The 18,783-nt window shown below is 38.4% G+C and overlaps 1 protein-coding gene across 1 annotated transcript; it reads right to left on the bottom strand.

Moving 5' to 3' along the window:
• Positions 1–87: 87 nt before the first annotated feature.
• LOC108677442 (intraflagellar transport protein 81 homolog) lies at positions 88–12,658 on the bottom strand. Its single transcript, XM_018165662.2, has 14 exons — positions 12,139–12,658; positions 11,626–11,759; positions 10,333–10,513; positions 9,497–9,679; positions 8,844–9,012; positions 7,936–8,099; positions 6,139–6,222; positions 5,041–5,160; positions 4,749–4,955; positions 3,296–3,485; positions 2,784–2,908; positions 2,309–2,457; positions 1,781–1,909; positions 88–910 (listed from the first exon to the last, which is right to left on the bottom strand). The coding sequence occupies exons 1-14, from the start codon at positions 12,244–12,246 to the stop codon at positions 814–816; spliced, it is 2,040 nt and encodes a 679-aa protein (XP_018021151.1). The 5' UTR covers positions 12,247–12,658; the 3' UTR covers positions 88–813.
• Positions 12,659–18,783: the final 6,125 nt, after the last annotated feature.

The following is an 18,783-nucleotide window of genomic DNA, read 5'->3' as shown; positions in this document are numbered from 1 at the left end:
CACTCATAAGGCCTTCAATACTGAATAGATTTGCTTGAATTTTGAAAACTGGCTACCGGTAGTAAATGGGTAAATGACAGTGGATGCTCAGTCCGTGATAAGATTTATAATATTCAGCGCATCATAGTAATTGTCATGAAGAATGGATTATGGTTCGCGTTCTCATATACATGTGTCACGAATTTTGCGAGGAAGGTGGAGTGTCTCCATAACCACCATCGTACTGCTGCGACAACTCTCTCAAAATTCAAAGATATATATACTCTTGGTAATAAATTTGATATAAAACTGATAAAACCTAAACATGAAATGTAATAAAACTAAATTGGTTAACCTTGCTTGTTAAAACCTTACAAGGGTGTGTTAAGCCAGAGCGCTCATGTTGACTGTCCCATGAAAGTGATATGTAGGCCTATATATGGAAAAAAACAATTAATATAATAATAACAGTGAACTCAATTACTAATAATTACAGGACACACTGGCGATCATTATTGCGCCTTATAATAGTTTTTATCACTTGCAACTGAATGCAATTCTTATATATTGCAATTAAAAGTGGTTGTCACACTGTTCAGATAAATATTATCTATGTCTGAGATGAATATAGTTGCCTCAACATTTTTTCAAAAGTAAAATGACTTTCTCGTCGATTTCGCGGTTGTCGCAATGTAGGTACTTGACCGTTCATCTCGTTACACCTCACTTCTGACGTTTACTGTTGTCGGTCAGACAAGAATAAAATAGTTATAAATAACAATATTAATGTGCGCAGTGATTGCAATAACATTAATAATATACGCAGTGATGTGCTCAGTTGAGGACGAGTGCTTCACTGCCGCTGTTCCTCATCATGTGCCCGCCGGTGTTCCTGGAGGCCTCCAGACACCGCCTCTTCACCTCCATTAGCCTGAGCAAGATAAGCGTAAACATAACTGGTCATCATTATCTATCACCATCATTATCTATCACCATCATTATCTATCACCATCATTATCTATCACCATCATTATCTATCACCATCATTATCTATCGCTATCGTTATCTACCGCCATCATTATCATGATACGCGCCCTTGACGAACCTTCACAACTGCCGCCTCATAAACACTACCAGTTCATTCCGTCTCTAATCGCGCTCACACACGAACCAAAAAAATTAATGTGATAAACGACTCAGGCTTTTTAATTTAGTTAAAAAAATGCGATGCAATTTTCCAGCTTGTCAAGTTGGTAGCATCACTGAAATTTATCATAAAAAAGCCATGAAGAAACTGCAAGGAGCGATCAATATTTTTTGAAGAACTCTTAGCGTCACACCTTGTTTAATTTTAGCACTCACAATATACGATTTTTATCAATCATTACATGATAGTGTCGATAGTCATACGTAAATTCATACTATGTAGATGCCAAGATGGGATCAAAACAGTATGAAGATTGCCAATATAGGCTCTAGAAATCCAGTAATATGTAATATAGTATATATATATCATATGTAATATATTATATGTTATATAGTATATATTTATTTAATATATTATGATGAGGCAAGTTAGATAACTGAATATTAAATGAGGGGCAGCAAGCAGGCTGACAAGAAACAAGTCCGGATAGTTCAGCAGCATACACGCTAATCCGGGCGCTGCCACAATTTTATTTCCACATTTATGTACATGCAAAGCTTTCAGGAGGAAGAAACTTCAAATTACGGTAGTTGACTTTTAATTTGAGTTATATATAACCGCTGTTTGTTCCTGGAAATTGAGGCAGCCACTTACCTGATGACATCTTGCCACATCATGAGCTGCTTGCCGGAGTCGGCGACCTGATCTTTAATGTTCTTCTGGAGCTCGCGCAATTGTTTTCCCTGCTTCTCCTTTTCGGCGATCAGAGACGCTAGCTGCTCCCTGAAACACGTAAGTGTCCACTTTTACTGTATAGAAAATGAACAGAAATTTTGGCAAGGAAAAAATTGTAAAATATTTACAGGTAAAAGTTATTGTTTTATGTAAAGCAATTGGAAAATATTCAAGTAAGTTGAAACAAAAGATGGAAAAGGCGATAGAAAAGAAGACACTGAGCATCACTGTCGAAGCAAGGTGAAACTGTTGATATTCATGGAGAAATCATGCAAGTTTGAATTGAAAATTTTAATAATTATCAATAAATTTTCAGTATATTTAGGTGTGCTAGACCGCAATAACCAGTGCAAAATCTCACATTTCATCATACAACTTTTATTACTAATTTCTCACTCAGACATTAATTATTTTTCAGTAAATTTAGGCTCGTTAGACCGTACTAACCTGCACGCCTTCTTCTTATCCTGAGCATCACTGGAGAGGTAGAGCTTGATCTCGTTCTCTGCCTGCTGCAGCCTGTACTCCATCACCTCCTTCTGCGTGGCCAGCAGGTGGTACTGCGTTTCTTTCTTGATGATGTCGTCGTACAAGGTCTGCCAGAGTGAGCGAATGACTTATGACATTTGTATCAAATATGTGTATTCTCATAGTTTGGTGTAAAGAAAACGGGAAGAAGATAAGGTTCGAAGAAATATTGGCGCTATAATTGTGATACGTTTTTGCTGGAAAAAGTTTGGAATTGTTCTTCATCACAAGCTTTTATGAACGAAAAATTTCATTGTCTTGCTTTTTACTTCCTATTGTTCTCGCCTCAGACGTTTAAAATATGTTCAACTCTGTGACCGACACTAAAATAGTTCCAAATAATGATCAAAACAGCATAATTATCACGCAGAGAACATGTCGATTTTCTACTAACGTTCACGTCTCTTTCAAGCTTGCCAACTGTGGAGTCCAGCCCGACAGCGACCGAGTCATAAGACTGCTTCTTCTCTGCATGCTCCACGGCCAACTCCTGCTGCCTCTGGCGCAGCGGCCGCAGCTCTACACACACAAACACAAGTAATGCATGCATTATCTGCAAACTTAATACATTCATGGACAATTAACACGCTGTGTAGCTACGTGTTTGTAAGTATCAGATGAGAACAATATGTCTCCCAAATTTTTCATACAGCTGTATCACTTGCGAGGGAACGTCATGGCTTAATAGGTAACCGCTTAACATCCCACGTCTCATGATACGTCAGGCAGAAATTTATTCAAATTTTAAGATAACTTAGGCCTAAAGCTATGATAGGATAATTATCAACTTTTATCATTCAATTCAGTTCAGTGGAAATTCACCATTCCTCGACAATTAAACTCTGAATGCACGTCTATGAGCAAGAAATATTCTATCTAGAATACGTTTACCACTGATGAAGCTACCTTTGATGATGGGCGCGAGCCTGGATTTGCGGTCGCCGATCTTGTTGTTAAGTTCGATGACCATGGCGCTCATTTGCTCCAGGGTCTCGCCCTTCTCCTGGTCGAGGTCGCCCTTCTGGGACGACACGGACTCCAGGTTGTCGCGTGCTGCCCTGAATCCGCTCACGCCGTGCTCCGCCTCCATGGCGCTCTGCAGCACACGTACAAGTATACTCTTGGAAAACTGAGTCTGTAGTCCAAATAGTTACTCACTTTCTGCACGTAGCACTGACATGCGTCTTGCTAGGTCTAACTGAGTCAGGTTGACCCACTTATGTGCAAAAAGTGCATTGGTATTTAGACAATGTCTCACGCAATCCTCTAAGACCAAGTGATATAATAAATCGACTCGTAGCAAGTTCTCGCCTTGATTTTTTGTTTTCGAATTTGTTGTATGACTATTAATTTATAATTTACCAAATTTATTGACTGTGTTACATATTCATTCAATTGGTTCGTGCTCTGTTATATTTTCTAGTAGAATATTATATGTATGTATTTAATTAAAAATGTGACGAGAAGACTTATTGATCTATTTATCGGTATAGATGCAAATGAGAACTTGATTGAAACTCGTGGTACGAAATAAAAAATTCTCTCAATAAATAAAAATGAACCGGTGATAAAAAAAGTGAAACGTGCAGCCAAAATTGTCATGAGAGTAATCCGTCCGACTGCGTAAGGTAACATGGCTCGGCAGTAAACAAAAGTAATTCAATTTATCGCATGCCCTGACGAAAGAGAAGTAATTCAATAGTAGTCAAAAGGTCAAAAATACATTTCTCCAAAATGAAATGACAGCTCTCGAAAAGATCAAAAGCATTCCCTACTTTGTGCAACAAACTGAGAAACAAACGAATTTTATCTTTGGATATTGCAGCACGACGCTGAGCGCAAAACTGCACATGACGTAGCGAAATTATTACGATATGAGTTGCATGCAATACGATTCTGCGATCGTGAAAATCGAATTTTAACCTTTTGAACATTGTGTTTGAACTCAAATTTATTTGTAAGAATGTTAAAGGTAATACAAATTAATTGTGGGACTTAAAGCTGATTGGAGAATGCTGAGGAGTGTTATGTAGCATGAATCTTTTGTATTGCAGTCGGTGAAAATATCTCCAAAGAAGCTTTCAAACAATTGATCGCGTATTATCTATTCCGCATATGCATCACTGAATAGAATGGATGTTATTGACGACGATTTTAGATTGAGATGCTATTCAGACTGAAATTGAATTTGTATTCGGATTTAATAAATATTTAATTGAATATTGTGGCATCATTGTGCAAGTGCCCATAGTAATTTGCTTTCTCGAAATTATCATTCTTTCTGATTATTGTAAAGGGATTTTATTTAATATTTTTCAACGAACTGTTTGATCACAATAAATTATTTTGCATAACTTACCAACTGTTCGTTCATTTGTGCCTCCCTGGCCTTGAGTATCTCGTGAGTACGACTGAGTACCCCGTACTCAGCTTTGAGGTCACTGAGTTCAGCCTTCTTGAGTTTGTAGTGCGAGCTCTTGCCGCGGAGGTCGTTGATGTAGCGTTTGAACTCATCACCGCGCAGCACCTCTTGACCTGAGAACTGCTGCAACTCGTCTTGTTTATCCTGGTAACATGCAAAGATTATTATTAAAAATCAATTGATCAACAATTGTTAAGCATTGTACGAAGTGTCGAGCGTATTTAATTACCTTGAGTTCTTCGTAGGCAGAGTTGAGTTCGCCCCGCAGCTCGGTGAGGCGGTCGGCGGTCTGCTGCTTGCGTCGCGCTATCATGGCGGCGTTCTGCCGGAAGAACGAAAGCTTCCCCATCTGTTGGGGGAGGGAATTCTGAGTAGTATCTAGGATTTTGAGTAGTAGTAATTGTTAAAAGGTTAATAATAACTGCATTATTAGTAAAAGGACATTCGCGATAGTTTGTTCGACGTAGACTTGGTCCATTACCTAAAAATACCAACAAAATTTTTAGAACAAATAAAATGTAACGAAAATTCATCATATGTTTATATAAAACGTTTTAGAGTCAAGTTCCACTGTCAGTTAGAAAATTGCAAATGAGACGAAACGCTCAGATGAATATGGATATAAAGAAACTCTGGAATCGATTTCAGTTATTGGATTAATAATAATACTAATATTAGCGGTTCCATCGTTTAGTAGGCAGTAGGCCTGTCGCTGATTCTTAACATCGCAGAACATTCACGGCATTTTGCGGTCTCGAAATGCAGTACGCAAATAACTTATTTCCATAAAAGTGTATGTAGATTTTCTCAAGGAATAAAATTCCTCTTCATTTCATAACCAGGTAAAAAAATTCTTGACAGAATGGAAATCATAAGGTGAAATAGGGGAACGTAGAAAATGGCACTCTGAAAAGTGACTGCCTTATAATACTTATTTGCTATTAATTTCTTACTTATTTAAATATCAGGCTTACTGTGTTCTCATGCACACAACCACGCACCTCTTGTTCTCATGCACACAACCATCACACAACCATGCACCTTGTTCTCATGCACACAACCACGCATCTTTTGTTCTCATGCACACAACCACGCACCTCTTGTTCTCATGCACACAACCACGCACCTCTTGTTCTCATGCACACAACCATGCACCTTGTTCTCATGCACACAACCACGCATCTTTTGTTCTCATGCACACAACCACGCACCTCTTGTTCTCATGCACACAACCACGCACCTCTTGTTCTCATGCACACAACCACGCACCTCTTGTTCTCATGCACACAACTACGCACCTCTTGTTCTCATGCACACAACCATGCACCTTGTTCTCATCGCCCGCCACTTCTTCGACCTCCTTCAGCCGCTGGTCGTTCAGGGAGTTGATCTCGGCTACCGTCGCTTCAATCTGACCGAAGATTGCGGGTCGCAATACACGAGCGAGTTAAAATTTTGCTTCTATATTTTTAACTATAAAACTAAATGGAATAAATATGAAACGAAATAGTATACCTGTAAAATTAAATTGTATATCTATAAACTGAATGGCATAACTATAAAACTTAATAGTATAACTATAAACCTAAATGGAATAAATATTAAACAAAACAGTAAATAATATTTGGTATTCTAAAAAATACCGCTGTGAACATAATGTTTGCACTATTGGGTCCTTGTAAATGAACGATGCACACAAGTTTATATTTAAATTAAGAACAGTATTTATATTGTTCGATGGGTCAAACAGTAAACGGTTCAGGCTAAATTATGAATGATTTAGGTTAAAATAATATATATACGAACCATTGATTTAAGAATATTTATTTCAATTCACGAACATGGGCAGGAGTTATTCCAACTTCATTTGAATGCGCGAATAATTTATTCATATACGCTATGAATTTGAGCAAAAAAGAAGGAATTTGACCCAATCAGATAAGTATATAAAATTGTTCATTCGAGTGATGCAAAATATATTTTATTAGACAAAAAATAATAGTACTCAAGACAATAGAAGTTTGGTATTTCTAATCTCTCCCGTCAAAACATCTAAATTTAGTATGCAGGTTTCAAGCAGGCATTATTTTATATAATTATCTTATACTTCATTTGCAAGGTTCGACTAAACTACATTACTATAATATATTAGTTTTGCCGAACATTTTTTTAATAAATATTCAACGACACCGACGGAACATAAATAAAGCCTGCCTCAATTCCTGATGGAGCAGTTAATCACACACTATCCAGACTTCCATGATTGGAAAAGCAATTGACCCGAGACGAGCTTTGATTGGCCTTAGTTTTACTGAAAACATTTTACGAATTGAAACTTTGGTGCGCGCGATCCGAGGAAAAATATGAAAAAATTTAAAGTTCACCTTTACCAGAAAACAAAAATGTTACCAAGGAGGCTTAATTTCAATGCAGCTGTAATATTTAATTTAGAAATTACTAAAGAATATAAGCACCAAAAAAAGCTAGAATTTACAATTAGGATTCAAGGAGAATTGGCAGAAAATCTGGCAAAGGTCGGAGCTTTCAAGCGAGTCCACCAAATGAAAAGAAGGCTAAAAAGAAGAAGCTCGTTCCCTGTGAACGGGTCATTTGCTGCTACGACTTTTACAATAATGGCCTCCCGGTGGGCGTGAAGCGACGGCAAACATCACCAATAGCTTCTGTAGTGCAATATTGCCAGAATTTACCTCTATTGTCGGTCGACCAGAAATCCCACTAGATTTTTGCCTGGGCATTTCTTCTTCAGATTTTAGTTTTTTCCGTCCGGAACTAACCATATAATATGGAGTGATGCTTAACTTCTATAATAAATTAATTAGTGAATTATTACTACGTAATAAATAGATTAAAAAAATTAAATAGTTCAAAAATTAGTCATAATGATAAATAAAATTTCTAGGGCTTAACAATTGGTGAAGAAAGGGAAATTTATTTGCAAGCAGGTGAGTGTTAACCGATAAATAATATAGCTATTAATCGATTTCTGAATTTAAATATATATATATTGAAGTAAAAACGTTTTTTCTGTTAATAACAGCCCACTCATGATAATAATATAAATATTTAATTACAATAAAGTAGTTTAGTCGCGCTCTTCACTTACTTTAGCGTTGATGGCATCGATGTCGTCCTGCCCCATGGCGGGCATGTGCGAGATGCGCGTCAGGGTCGCGACCTGTTCCTCCAAGCTCTTAAGGTCCCGGGGCAGCTTCTCGTTCACCATGTAGTCGTTCACGTTCAGATCCTCCTCCAAGCGACGTATTATCGCTGAACGAATTAAAAGTGAATAAATTGAATAACCAGTACATTAATATTCAAATTTATGTAGAAATTGTAAGCAAAATAATTTGACTAAACCAATGCTTGGATGAGAGAGACAGTAATTGGTCTGCATACAAATCTTTGGTAGGTAATGGTTAACATGATGAATACAGCGATAATAACTAGAGCAGATGTTTTGGAGCATAAAATATATCTCAGTATATAGACGATGTAATAACAGCGTTTTTGTTGCATTTAAATAACTGTTTAAAACATTTTATTCTGACTTTTTTTCAGCGATACACTGGGAGCAATAGATTGTCTTCGACAAAAATTCTTTGGATGCTGCTGCTCCCCCCACAAATGCATTACAAGTTAGAGGGCAGAAAATTGCCTCGATTTGGAAACGTCCTTTCATGTGCAAAACGGGTCAAAAGTGATCACCATATCAGAGAGAGAAAATATAAATTAGGAAAACGGTCAAAATTGTAGTCGCCCTGTACATGTGTTTTGAAATAATGGGTGAATTAGAAATAAAATTTGGATGGTAATGAGTGTTTTTGAACATAATTGAAAACCAAATCATTGAAATTAGACCACCTTATGCTAAATTAAGTAAAGTCATCAAAATTTTCTCGTTATTTCTGTCATAAAAATGTTCAAAAAGCATAACGTATTTCACATCTAAAAGCGCGGTACATTCAAATATAAGTACAGCAGAGCAACAGTTCACCATGTATAGCAACTCACCGTCAGCAGTTGTGCCGATGCTTGACTTGCGCAGATCCTTGATCTGTCCCTCAATCCTCCTGAGGCGCTGCCGGGCCGCTTCGTTGGCAGCGATGAGACTCGCTCGCTGCGCTGCGATCTCCTTCTGCGCCTCCTTCTGCAGCCTCAGATTACGTGCTGACTCAAGGGCCTGTAGAGGTGCGGGATGAACAGCTAAATGCATAACTGATTAATTGTTGCATTTTATTTTACTCTCTGTACTGTCTAAGACAACTGAAGTTGGTATGGCAGAAAGTTTACCCAAACAGAAGAGGCTAATATTTTAAATTTGAAATCATTCAATGGCCAGGGATGTACAAGGATATTTAATCACTAGGTATGTGATAAAATCTATAGATTATTGAACGTCTACGACCCAGGCGGACCTCTTGGGTGGACGATGTCAAATCGATTCGCAGGGCTAATTTGAGAGTTCCTAACCACTTTGAGTGCCTACTCAGAGAGTTTCTATCTACTTTTAGTGCCTACTCAGAGAGTCTATGTAAACACTTTGAGTAGTAACTTAGAAATTTTTTGCCCACTCTGATTGCTCACTTAAAGAGAATCTACCCACTTTGATTGCTCACTTAGAGAGATTCTACCCACTTTAAGCCCCCACTCAGTGCATGTCTCACCTGTTCATACCCAGGGTTGGACTGCACACGCTGCTTGCTCTTGGCGATGCGCTGCGTCAACAAGTCCCTCTCCTCCTCCATGGCCGTCATATCCTTGCGCAGCTCTGCGGTGGAGTACCCGCTGTTCTGCAACGCCTCGTGCGTGCGGTGTACCTCCTTGAACTGCTCCACCAGCATTTCGTACTGCCGGGAAATAGTTCTCATGAAAACTGCTGTGTTCAGTGATTGAATGACCCATTGGCGAGATATAAATGGCATTCAGTTCATTTGTTATAAAATTCATTAATTATATTGAGGTCCAGTATATAAGTGAGGGAAACTTGTGCAAAAATTCTACACTAAAATCCCACGATTCATTATTTTGTCTGGTATCTTGAAGTTTTTCTGTTCTGCGAGATATGAGAACAAAATGAAAGAGGTAAATTATACCTAACAGTTCTTTGATTTGATCTATTCAGTAGTATAACAACAGAATGAAGGCAATTACGAAATTTTATTTTGATTTGATACAATTTTTTTCCATCAATTTGAAATACCGAATATTGAAACCAAATTTACTATAAAAACCCGAAGGTAAGATTAGTGATTTTATCATATGAACGCAGCGCATTGCAAGCAAGTCAATGTGGACAACCAGAATAAATTTATTTCCGAAGTTTTCTTATAAGCTGACTGGTAGAAGAGTTACGGATGTAATAACTGAGTCACACATGTTTTAAAGGGAAATTTGTTCCAAAATTCGAAAGAACTGAATTATTAAGAGCCTTGACAGAGTTGGAATATTTCACCTAGAAGACGGTAACCATTCGCACTGCGTTCACCTTCGAACGCCTTACCTTGCCGTATACTTCGCTGATGTCAGCGTCGCCCAAAAACTCCTGCGGAATGTCAACTTTTATGAGGAATTTAGCGAGATAAGCTCTCTTCTTGAGCTCCTCAGGCCTCTGCAGCAGCCACGCCAGGATCGGCTGCACCACGTGCTTGTCTCCGGCCACCAGACCTGCTCTGAAGTCCTGCCTGCAATACGATTATCTAAGATGAAATTTCAACTAACAACGATTATAGCTGATTAAATTTCAACCAAACAAAGATTATATCCGAATAAATTTCAACCAACAACGATTATAGCTGATTAAATTTCAACCGACAACTATTATCTCCGATTAAATTTCAACCAAACAACGATTATCGCTGATTAAATTCCAACAAAACAACGATTATATCCGATTAAATTTTAATCGACAACGATTATCTTCGATTAAATTTCAACCAACTGCGCTTATCTCCGATTAAATTTCAACCAAACAACGATTATATCCGATTAAATTTCAACCAACAACGATTATCGCTTATTAAATTTCAACCAACAACGATTATCATTGATCAAAAATTCAACTAACAACTATTATCGCCGATTAAAGAAGACAATTGCATTGAAAAATCATGTAGTCGCAATGAGTCGCTAAAGCGTGAAACTAAATGGATGTCTCTATGCTTGATTTTTTTATTTTACGCAGTACAATTAATCTGAAAGTTGCAGCGAGTCGACCTATATATACAGCGCCATTCGTTTGACACGCTTATATATAGCAATCAAAATGAATAAATTTATAAGCTTTAAACACATGCAGCACGATAAAAAGAATTTTTGGCGTACAAGCTGCTGTTGTAATAAAATATGTTGTACAGTTCCGTGCAACAACTGAAATAAAATTAAACTGACTTGCTCGGGTGAAAATAAACGTTTACACACTCACCCGAGTCTATACCGTGCTGTATTCTTAGCGGACACTCAAAATGGCATGACATGACAACATTATGGTATGGCGCAAGTTGCATGGTCGGGAGGTAGGTACTGGATAGGATATCACACGAAATTGCCATTCCATGCCATGAGTCACACGGTATAGAGTGTCTCTACGTGACTTGTATTATATGTAATATAACACTTTTACTGGGATAACATATAAGGCCGCGACTCACATGGCGTGGTCTGGAGGTCGGTATACTGCATTACACGGCAAGGCTTTTCCATGCCATGAGTCACACGGCATAGAGTGTCTCAACGTGACTTGTATTATATGAAATATAACACTTTTACTGGGATAACATGTAAAACCGAGACTCACATGGCGTGGTCAGGTGGTCGGTACTGCAGGACGCGTAGGAAGCCTAACATGCGCACCGCCATGTCTTCCGGGTCCTCATGGCGGATGTCGAGCCGATGCTTCGGATCGATCTCAGCGAACACATCATTAAGGACCTGAACACAATTGTAATTAAATTTATATCAAGGTTTCAGGCTAAGTCTTATAATATATGTGTTCTGTGAAGATGAACAGATTTAGTTATTTATGGTTACTTTCGTCGAAAAAGCGAATGTGATGGACACAAATCTTGAAACATGTTTAGATTCGTTTTATGATTCGTAAGATTAGTTATCGTTTATTTGCACAGTCAGCGCTGCCTAAATTTCAAAGATAAACTGATGGACATGTCGAAGGTAAATTTGGAAAACTACTGTATTTTATAGCATTCACTTCAAGGAATTGACTTTTGAATGATTTTAAAACAAACGTTCGAATTAACCAAAAATCAGCGAACTTAAATAATAATTGTGAAAACTCCAGGATAAAACATGCCTGCAGCAGGTTCTCTGGCTCTAGGGCATCGAAGGTGATGATGTTGAGGTTCTTCTTGTAGGGCTCCTTGTTGAGCTCACGTACCACGAACTTGATCTCGTCGCTCATCTTGCTTTATATGAAACTTCCCACCGGTTCTATGTAGAGCGGATGTTGGAATTATATTGCGCCTAAAATCCACGTCTCATTTACAAGACCTCTGAAAATATATATTACTAAATTTTTTATATCGATGATGCACTTGTGTTAGGAATCTGAAGACTCGTGAGAAGCAACTGTAATTTTTAATGTGGTAAATAATGAAAAGTTACGCCCTTTCCCTGTATTGAATGAATGACGACGGTTCAATTTTTCATTGACACTATGACTTTGTTTCTATAGGAGTTGATTCTAATTTTAGGACTCCTCGTAAGTAGAAAAAATTGCAAGTGCAGTAGATTAGACGATGACCTAAACTGGCTTAAAATCTGGAATTTGCGTATCTATGAATTAAATTACTCTTTTAATACTGTGACACTAAGCTATACCTACATTAATTTCTTTTATGGTTAGTAATGTTTTAATGATGAGTAAATACTTTTAGATTTAACAGCGCTAGTCTGAAACTTAGTTATTTTGGATATTGAAAGTGAATAACTGAACGGACCTGGGGCCGAGTGAGGTTCTGCTTTGTTGACAGTCCAGTCGTCAAGGTAACGCGGAAATCACGGAGGAGCGCGCGACCCAGAGTAAAACATATTCTGCGGACGGAACCGACACTCGGTGCGGACCGATCGGTATGGATTCACTCTGTGACATGAACTATAGGACCGAAAAGAATTAATCACTTAAAATTCATTGAGTGCTGGAATAAAATTCACAACACTAATCCGTAAGATATTCTCTGTTTTGAATTTAGCAATTAATTTCGAAGTTGGAGCTAGTGTGCCATTGAGGAGGCTGGGGGTGAAATACTTATAAGTATCTAGAATATCTTGGATTATCCTTTTATTATGGTGTTCAACTGTACAAAGTGTCGCCTTACTTTGAAAATTCAGCTCCTGATAATGAACATGCAGATTGGCAAAGAGGGTTTTTTTTTGAACAGTTGTTATTTTCCGAGTTAAGATGACATTTTTGTTATGTTACAATAATATTTTCAATGAACACGCTCACGAATCAAGCAGTTAAGCTCGCGTTCGTTGCCACGAGTTTCATTTCATTCAAGGCCGCGTTAAAAGCTGATAGAAATTTAGGAGCTTTAATTAAGACTCAAACTTTCTAACAGTTGAGGTGCAAATCGTCCTCGTGCGAGCGCGCTCAAAGTTTATATAATTGATGAACTAAGGAGCTAAATTACTTTGTTTTAAGAAATAACAATAGATTTCTACTAGAGCTTTGGGAATCCTTTAATTAAGTTGGGTGAAACTACGTATATAATTCATATACTTCAGAACAATTAGCGCACCTATTTTACTTTTAACTGCTTTATTTGAGTCAAATAATTTGACTCTTGTTAAGATGTTAGAGTCAAAGGCTGGTACAGTTAAGAGAATACTGGAGTTGAGATCTTCGGTCAATGAATTTGCAGATACAGGTTCATGTTTCAAAGAAAAAGCAAAACTAAGACTCGATAGTGTTAATTAAAGCGCCGCTCTGGGAGTTAAAAGTCTGGTGATGCCTGGCACTTCACAGCCGCTGCTGACCGAACTAAGAAACGTACGGAGAAGAGAGATATACCATTCGAAGCGGGAGATTTTGCTCTTTAATATGAAACAAAAATACAAAAACCGAAAAATTTTCGATTTTAGGGTATACCTCTCCTTAAGTCAGAAAAAAATGCGAAAAACCAGAGCGTTCAGCATAAATAAACAATTCAGTCAAGTGCCACTCTGTCATTATTAGTGGGACGCAAGAACTCAGCGCTCTAAGATTATGATCTAACAAGCTCTTACTTTTTAGATTTCATATTCACTAATTTTTATACGACAGTAGTTACATTCGAATAGTAGCATTTATCTGATATATTATAAAATTATGTACGAATGACGTCATTTACTTTAAATATTCGTCCACTCTGTCGCTATGACATTATTTAGTGAGAATATTATATATTGCAAGTGGCTTCGAAACAAGGTTTATTTGAAGAAATTTCTGTTCGCGGCTTCAGAGTAATGACATTACGCAGTAACACTTGTGAGCGTTTTTTTAAACTACAATATTCAGTAAAAATAGTCACAAGAGCAGTTTAAACTACATAATTTAGTACTATAAAATAACTGTTTACGCTTCAATACAAGCGATGTTAATTGACATTTTCATGCCGCATAATTGACAAATAATTCGAGAACACAATATATTTAAACTCTTTTCAGGTGCCGAGGATTTTTCAGGACCCCGCGGGTCAAATGAAACTCGTAATGGGCTTCCTTTGCAAGCCCAGGGCAGGGAATTCAAATAATTCGAGAGCAGATCCAAGTGGGCAGCTCGGGGCAAGTTTTGCAGCGTCTTTGTTTGGGCAACATTGCCGGACACTTCGGAGATTTGCAGCGAGCTCACCAAAGTGAACAAAACTGTGAAGCTTTTATTGAACTGCTAGACCAGTCGACGAGTGCAGAGTACATGAAGAAATTTATCGATATAAATGACCTTAATTCTTTAATTCCTTTAGGGCGTGTTTCATACAAGATGATATTATTTATCATCGAGTTTAAATGTTATAAAAAATATTTTACTAAATAAAATTGAATTTACTTTGCAGTACACTTGTGACATTTTTTAATAAGTTAAGCTTAATTACGTTATATTTAATTTATTGAAGGACTCTTACTAATAAGAAGTAGTAAATTCTTGCAGTGTTCCCCCTCACCATAATAATTCGTTCATGCCGGTTTAGGCCTCAGATGAAAAAATTATAAGTATAGACTGCGGTATATTCTATATTCTGGTCCAAACATATAAAAGGACAAATTAGAAGCACCTCAGATTCCCGTAAAGGAAGGTTCTTGCGGCCGCCTTCTTTTTATCGGACTTAGAAGGATCCCGAGTTAAAAGTTTTGGCTTTCAAGTCAGGTTTTGTGCAAGCGTCTTAGAGACAGCTTCATCGCGGAGCCGTCCTTCCTTGAGGTAATGCCATGCAAATAGATCGTGCTCGAGTAAATGAAAATTTGCATAACCTAAAGAAAGGAAGAGGCTTAGAATCAGTGTGGAGCTTCACAAGGTGCGAGTGTTGCCATAGCTTCTTAACGTAGCAATTCCATGACAGTGTTCAGCGTTGCTGGTTTGACGTCTCCATTAGCGCCCTTCACGGTCTTCAACAGAGATTAAGTGAGTCGTCTGCTCCATTGTCTTCATGCTAATGTCGGGCCGCGTTACCGCTTTAGAAATCCATTCAAGTTGACGAGTACAGGGTGAGATTAAAGGCAGATTTATACATTACACTGTCGGTTCAAATAATAAGTCTTGTACCAAGCGATCAAATTAATTTGTTTCATAACGGTTCTGCTCACATGATACATTTCCATTTACTAGACATTAAATTTAAATAAAAATATAAATACAAAGTCCCGGATTGATGACAAGGATTCCAGAACACAATAGAGAACGGCGATACTAAAACTTGTTTGGTAATCAAGGTCGGGATAATTTCATTGTCTAATTAGCAGGCGCTTACCTGGGTAAATAATGAGTCGGTCATTATTCAAACCCAAAACTCCATCTTCTATTTCGCTGTAACACGACATGTCGGCAGAAATATCGACACTGTTTGATACGAGATATCGTCGTGTTTCAACCCCTTCGTATCAAAGAAGTAGCTAATGGTATTTCCTATCCATTGACCAGCAATCGTCGAAATACATTCTAAGGTCTTTGTGTCTGATCTGGACAACCAACTCGGAAAACTAGTGAACAGTTCTATCACGGCGACCGATATTACAGCAAAATAACATCAAAACGCTGGTCTCACTCGCGATTCACGTGTCCATGAAGATGGCTCGATTGCGGCGCATCCGCTTGGCGCGAGCATCCGAGTCTGGCCAGTATTTCTGATAAGTAATTGTAATTTGGCGATTTCATTGAATGCTTCTTCAAAGGAGTGCCCGGATTGATACATTCACTGTAGCAGTTCACTCTTGGATAGACCTCAGTTGTTGAGAGCTGTGAACTCCTTTATTGTAGCTCACGAGTTCCGTTCAAACCCACAATGAACAGTTATCAAATTCAGCTTTGTATAGGAGGAGCCAAGGATTGAGTGAAAATTTGTAGGAGTTAAACTAATACTAAGGCATAATTTATATAATTAAAAGAATACGCATAACGGTAAGGAATCAACGCATCTACGTCAGATTTTCAGTGTGCATCTATACATTGCAAGATGAAAATATTTCAAGCATCCTTACAACTGGATGCAGGGCGAGAAGGGATAGCCATAAAAATCAAAGAGGAAGATTAAAGGCATTCAGCGATCTCCAGTGAGGTACTTAATGGGACCATGGAGAGACGATTTCTTATTCTGTGTCTGAAACAAATAAAAGACGTGCCGGACTAAACAATAGAATTTCTCGAGCGGCCTTTTGCTGTAACTGCTAAAACCGGAACTCGCCGCTGCCAACTTGTACATCAAATGATACAACGCCTTAAGAATACAAGTGGAATTCCCCAGCCAATTTTCGCAGTAATAGCAAAGCTTTTATGCGAGTAGCGGGGTGCTGTCGGTGCGTGAAGACTTTATGCCAAATATTTTCATTGAATTTCCATTTACGTCAACGTTGGCACTGTGCGTGTGGTCTCACGCTCAACGCTAACTTCTCCCCCGAATACATTCACTATTTCAGGGCTAACTGCGACGACATCATTCTGCCATGAATACCGTATCGCGGATCAGCTGTATTTATTAGTGTTGATTGATATTTGAATCACGTCGTCAGCGGACAGCTGTTTTTGCGAGCTCCGTGAGAAATTTTAGCTCCATAACATGATGGGAGTTCTGGCAGTAGAGCTACGATATATAGTTTTAAAATATGATGTTTTCTATAATACAATGAACGTTATATGAAGCGTATCGTCAAAGCTTCCTTAGTAACAGATTGTCATGTTGATGGCTTGCCAAGCGTCTAATAAATGCTGAAAACATTTTTCTGCAAGACGTCATATAGAGGCCTCCTTTCATTAAGAAAACTGTCATCTACGAACTTAATTTTGGCAGAGAATATTATCTAACGCTCACTTTTCATCAGAAACCATCATCTGATGCAACATTGTTAACAGTGATCTTTGTCTCGCTCCTTTCATTGTAGTCGAAACCTTATCAGACGCTTTATATCAACAAATACCGTCATCTGAGACCCAAGTAAAAACAGTGACCATTCTCAAGTATCACCAAGTAAAAACAGTTAATGTTCTCAAGTATTACCAAGTAAAAACAGTGACCGTTCTCAGAGATCATAATCTAAGGTCCTTCTTTCTAGGGCAGTTACCGTCACATAATGACATCTATTAGCAGAGACTAATCCATGACCTGGTTTGAGCTGAAAACGTCATCCACGATCCGATTGTAGCAGATATCGGAATTTCACGACCCGGTTCCGAAGAGACCGCCATTTAAAGCGTCCTTTTATCAGAAACCACAATTTAACACATTTCAATTTCTAAGGCAGTCATCTAAGATCCTTGTTGATAGAAAAGACCTCACTTAGGTTATCAGAAACAGCGTCTTTGTTGCGTCAGAGGCTTCAATTAGAACTTGATTTCCAGAAGAACTCCACCTGAAGCCCCTTGTTTTATTAGAAATCATCATCCGTTACGATGTTTTAGCAGAGATTGCAGCAAACATGGCGGGGCAGGTCAACGGGTGCCACTCGTCACAGTTGTCGATGTTGTGGTGCAGGCTTTTGAGGAGCAGAGACTGGGGGGCAGCGCGCCCGATAATGAGCCGTCGCGACTGTTTGTTGCCACAACTGCCGTGATAGACGAGCGCTGGCTGCTCCCAAGACTTCTGCTCTTGATGATGTTGCCAGTGTTGGTGACGCTGCCCCTTGATGCGGCCTCTCCGTTGTTGCCCCTCCGATGCTGGTTCTATTATCATGCCCCCGTTATGCCCATTGATGATACCCTTCTGATGCTACGTTCCCACCTGATCCCCTTCAATAATGATCTTCCCTCTGTTGATGCTGCTTGATCATTAATCTACTAGTCCAACTTCATTAAATTTGATGTTTCGCTATTATAATCATACTGCACTATCTTAACTCTTGGCATGGTCTGACGCTGGCAACTTAACCCGACGCCGCCCAGAATCTGAACGTTCACAAGCGAGCATCGTAATTGAAATTCATCTAAATTCTGAAAATCTCATAGCAATATTTGCAATAAAAGAAGATTTCATATCGAAATAGTAACTCTTAAATTTACAGTAAAGTTGCGACTTCAAATACATCAAATCAAGAGAATTCATTAAGCTTTCTTCGGTACTCTGTCGCACGGCAATCTCATCCGAATTCTTCAACTACTCTTGAATTCAATTAGGATATTAAATGGACGCGGCTTATTTCTAACGCTACAAACGTAAGTGAACGTTTCGCGTTACCTTGCATCGCTTTAAATTCCGTTGCATGGCTGCGCGATGAATACTGAATGCATTGCGTCTTCTCAGCGCCAGCGAAAAAG

The sequence above is a fragment of the Hyalella azteca genome, unplaced genomic scaffold, assembly GCF_000764305.2.
Source record: "Hyalella azteca isolate HAZT.00-mixed unplaced genomic scaffold, Hazt_2.0.2 contig6852, whole genome shotgun sequence".
NCBI classification, from domain to species: Eukaryota; Metazoa; Arthropoda; class Malacostraca; order Amphipoda; family Hyalellidae; genus Hyalella; species Hyalella azteca.
Note: the sequence above shows the minus strand (reverse complement) of the source record. Positions and strands in the feature narration are given on the sequence as shown.

What these genes read in the sequence shown, in the direction of transcription:
- LOC108677442 (XM_018165662.2), bottom strand. Translation starts at nt 12,246, where the DNA reads ATGAGCGACGAGATCAAGTTCGTGGTACGTGAGCTCAACAAGGAGCCC. An exon ending in AGCCAGAGAACCTGCTGCAG is followed by an intron (nt 11,760 to 12,138) that starts GCATGTTTTATC and finishes AATTGTGTTCAG; the next exon opens with GTCCTTAATGATGTGTTCGC. An exon ending in CACAAATGAACGAACAGTTG is followed by an intron (nt 3,486 to 4,748) that starts GTAAGTTATGCA and finishes CGTGTGCTGCAG; the next exon opens with AGCGCCATGGAGGCGGAGCA.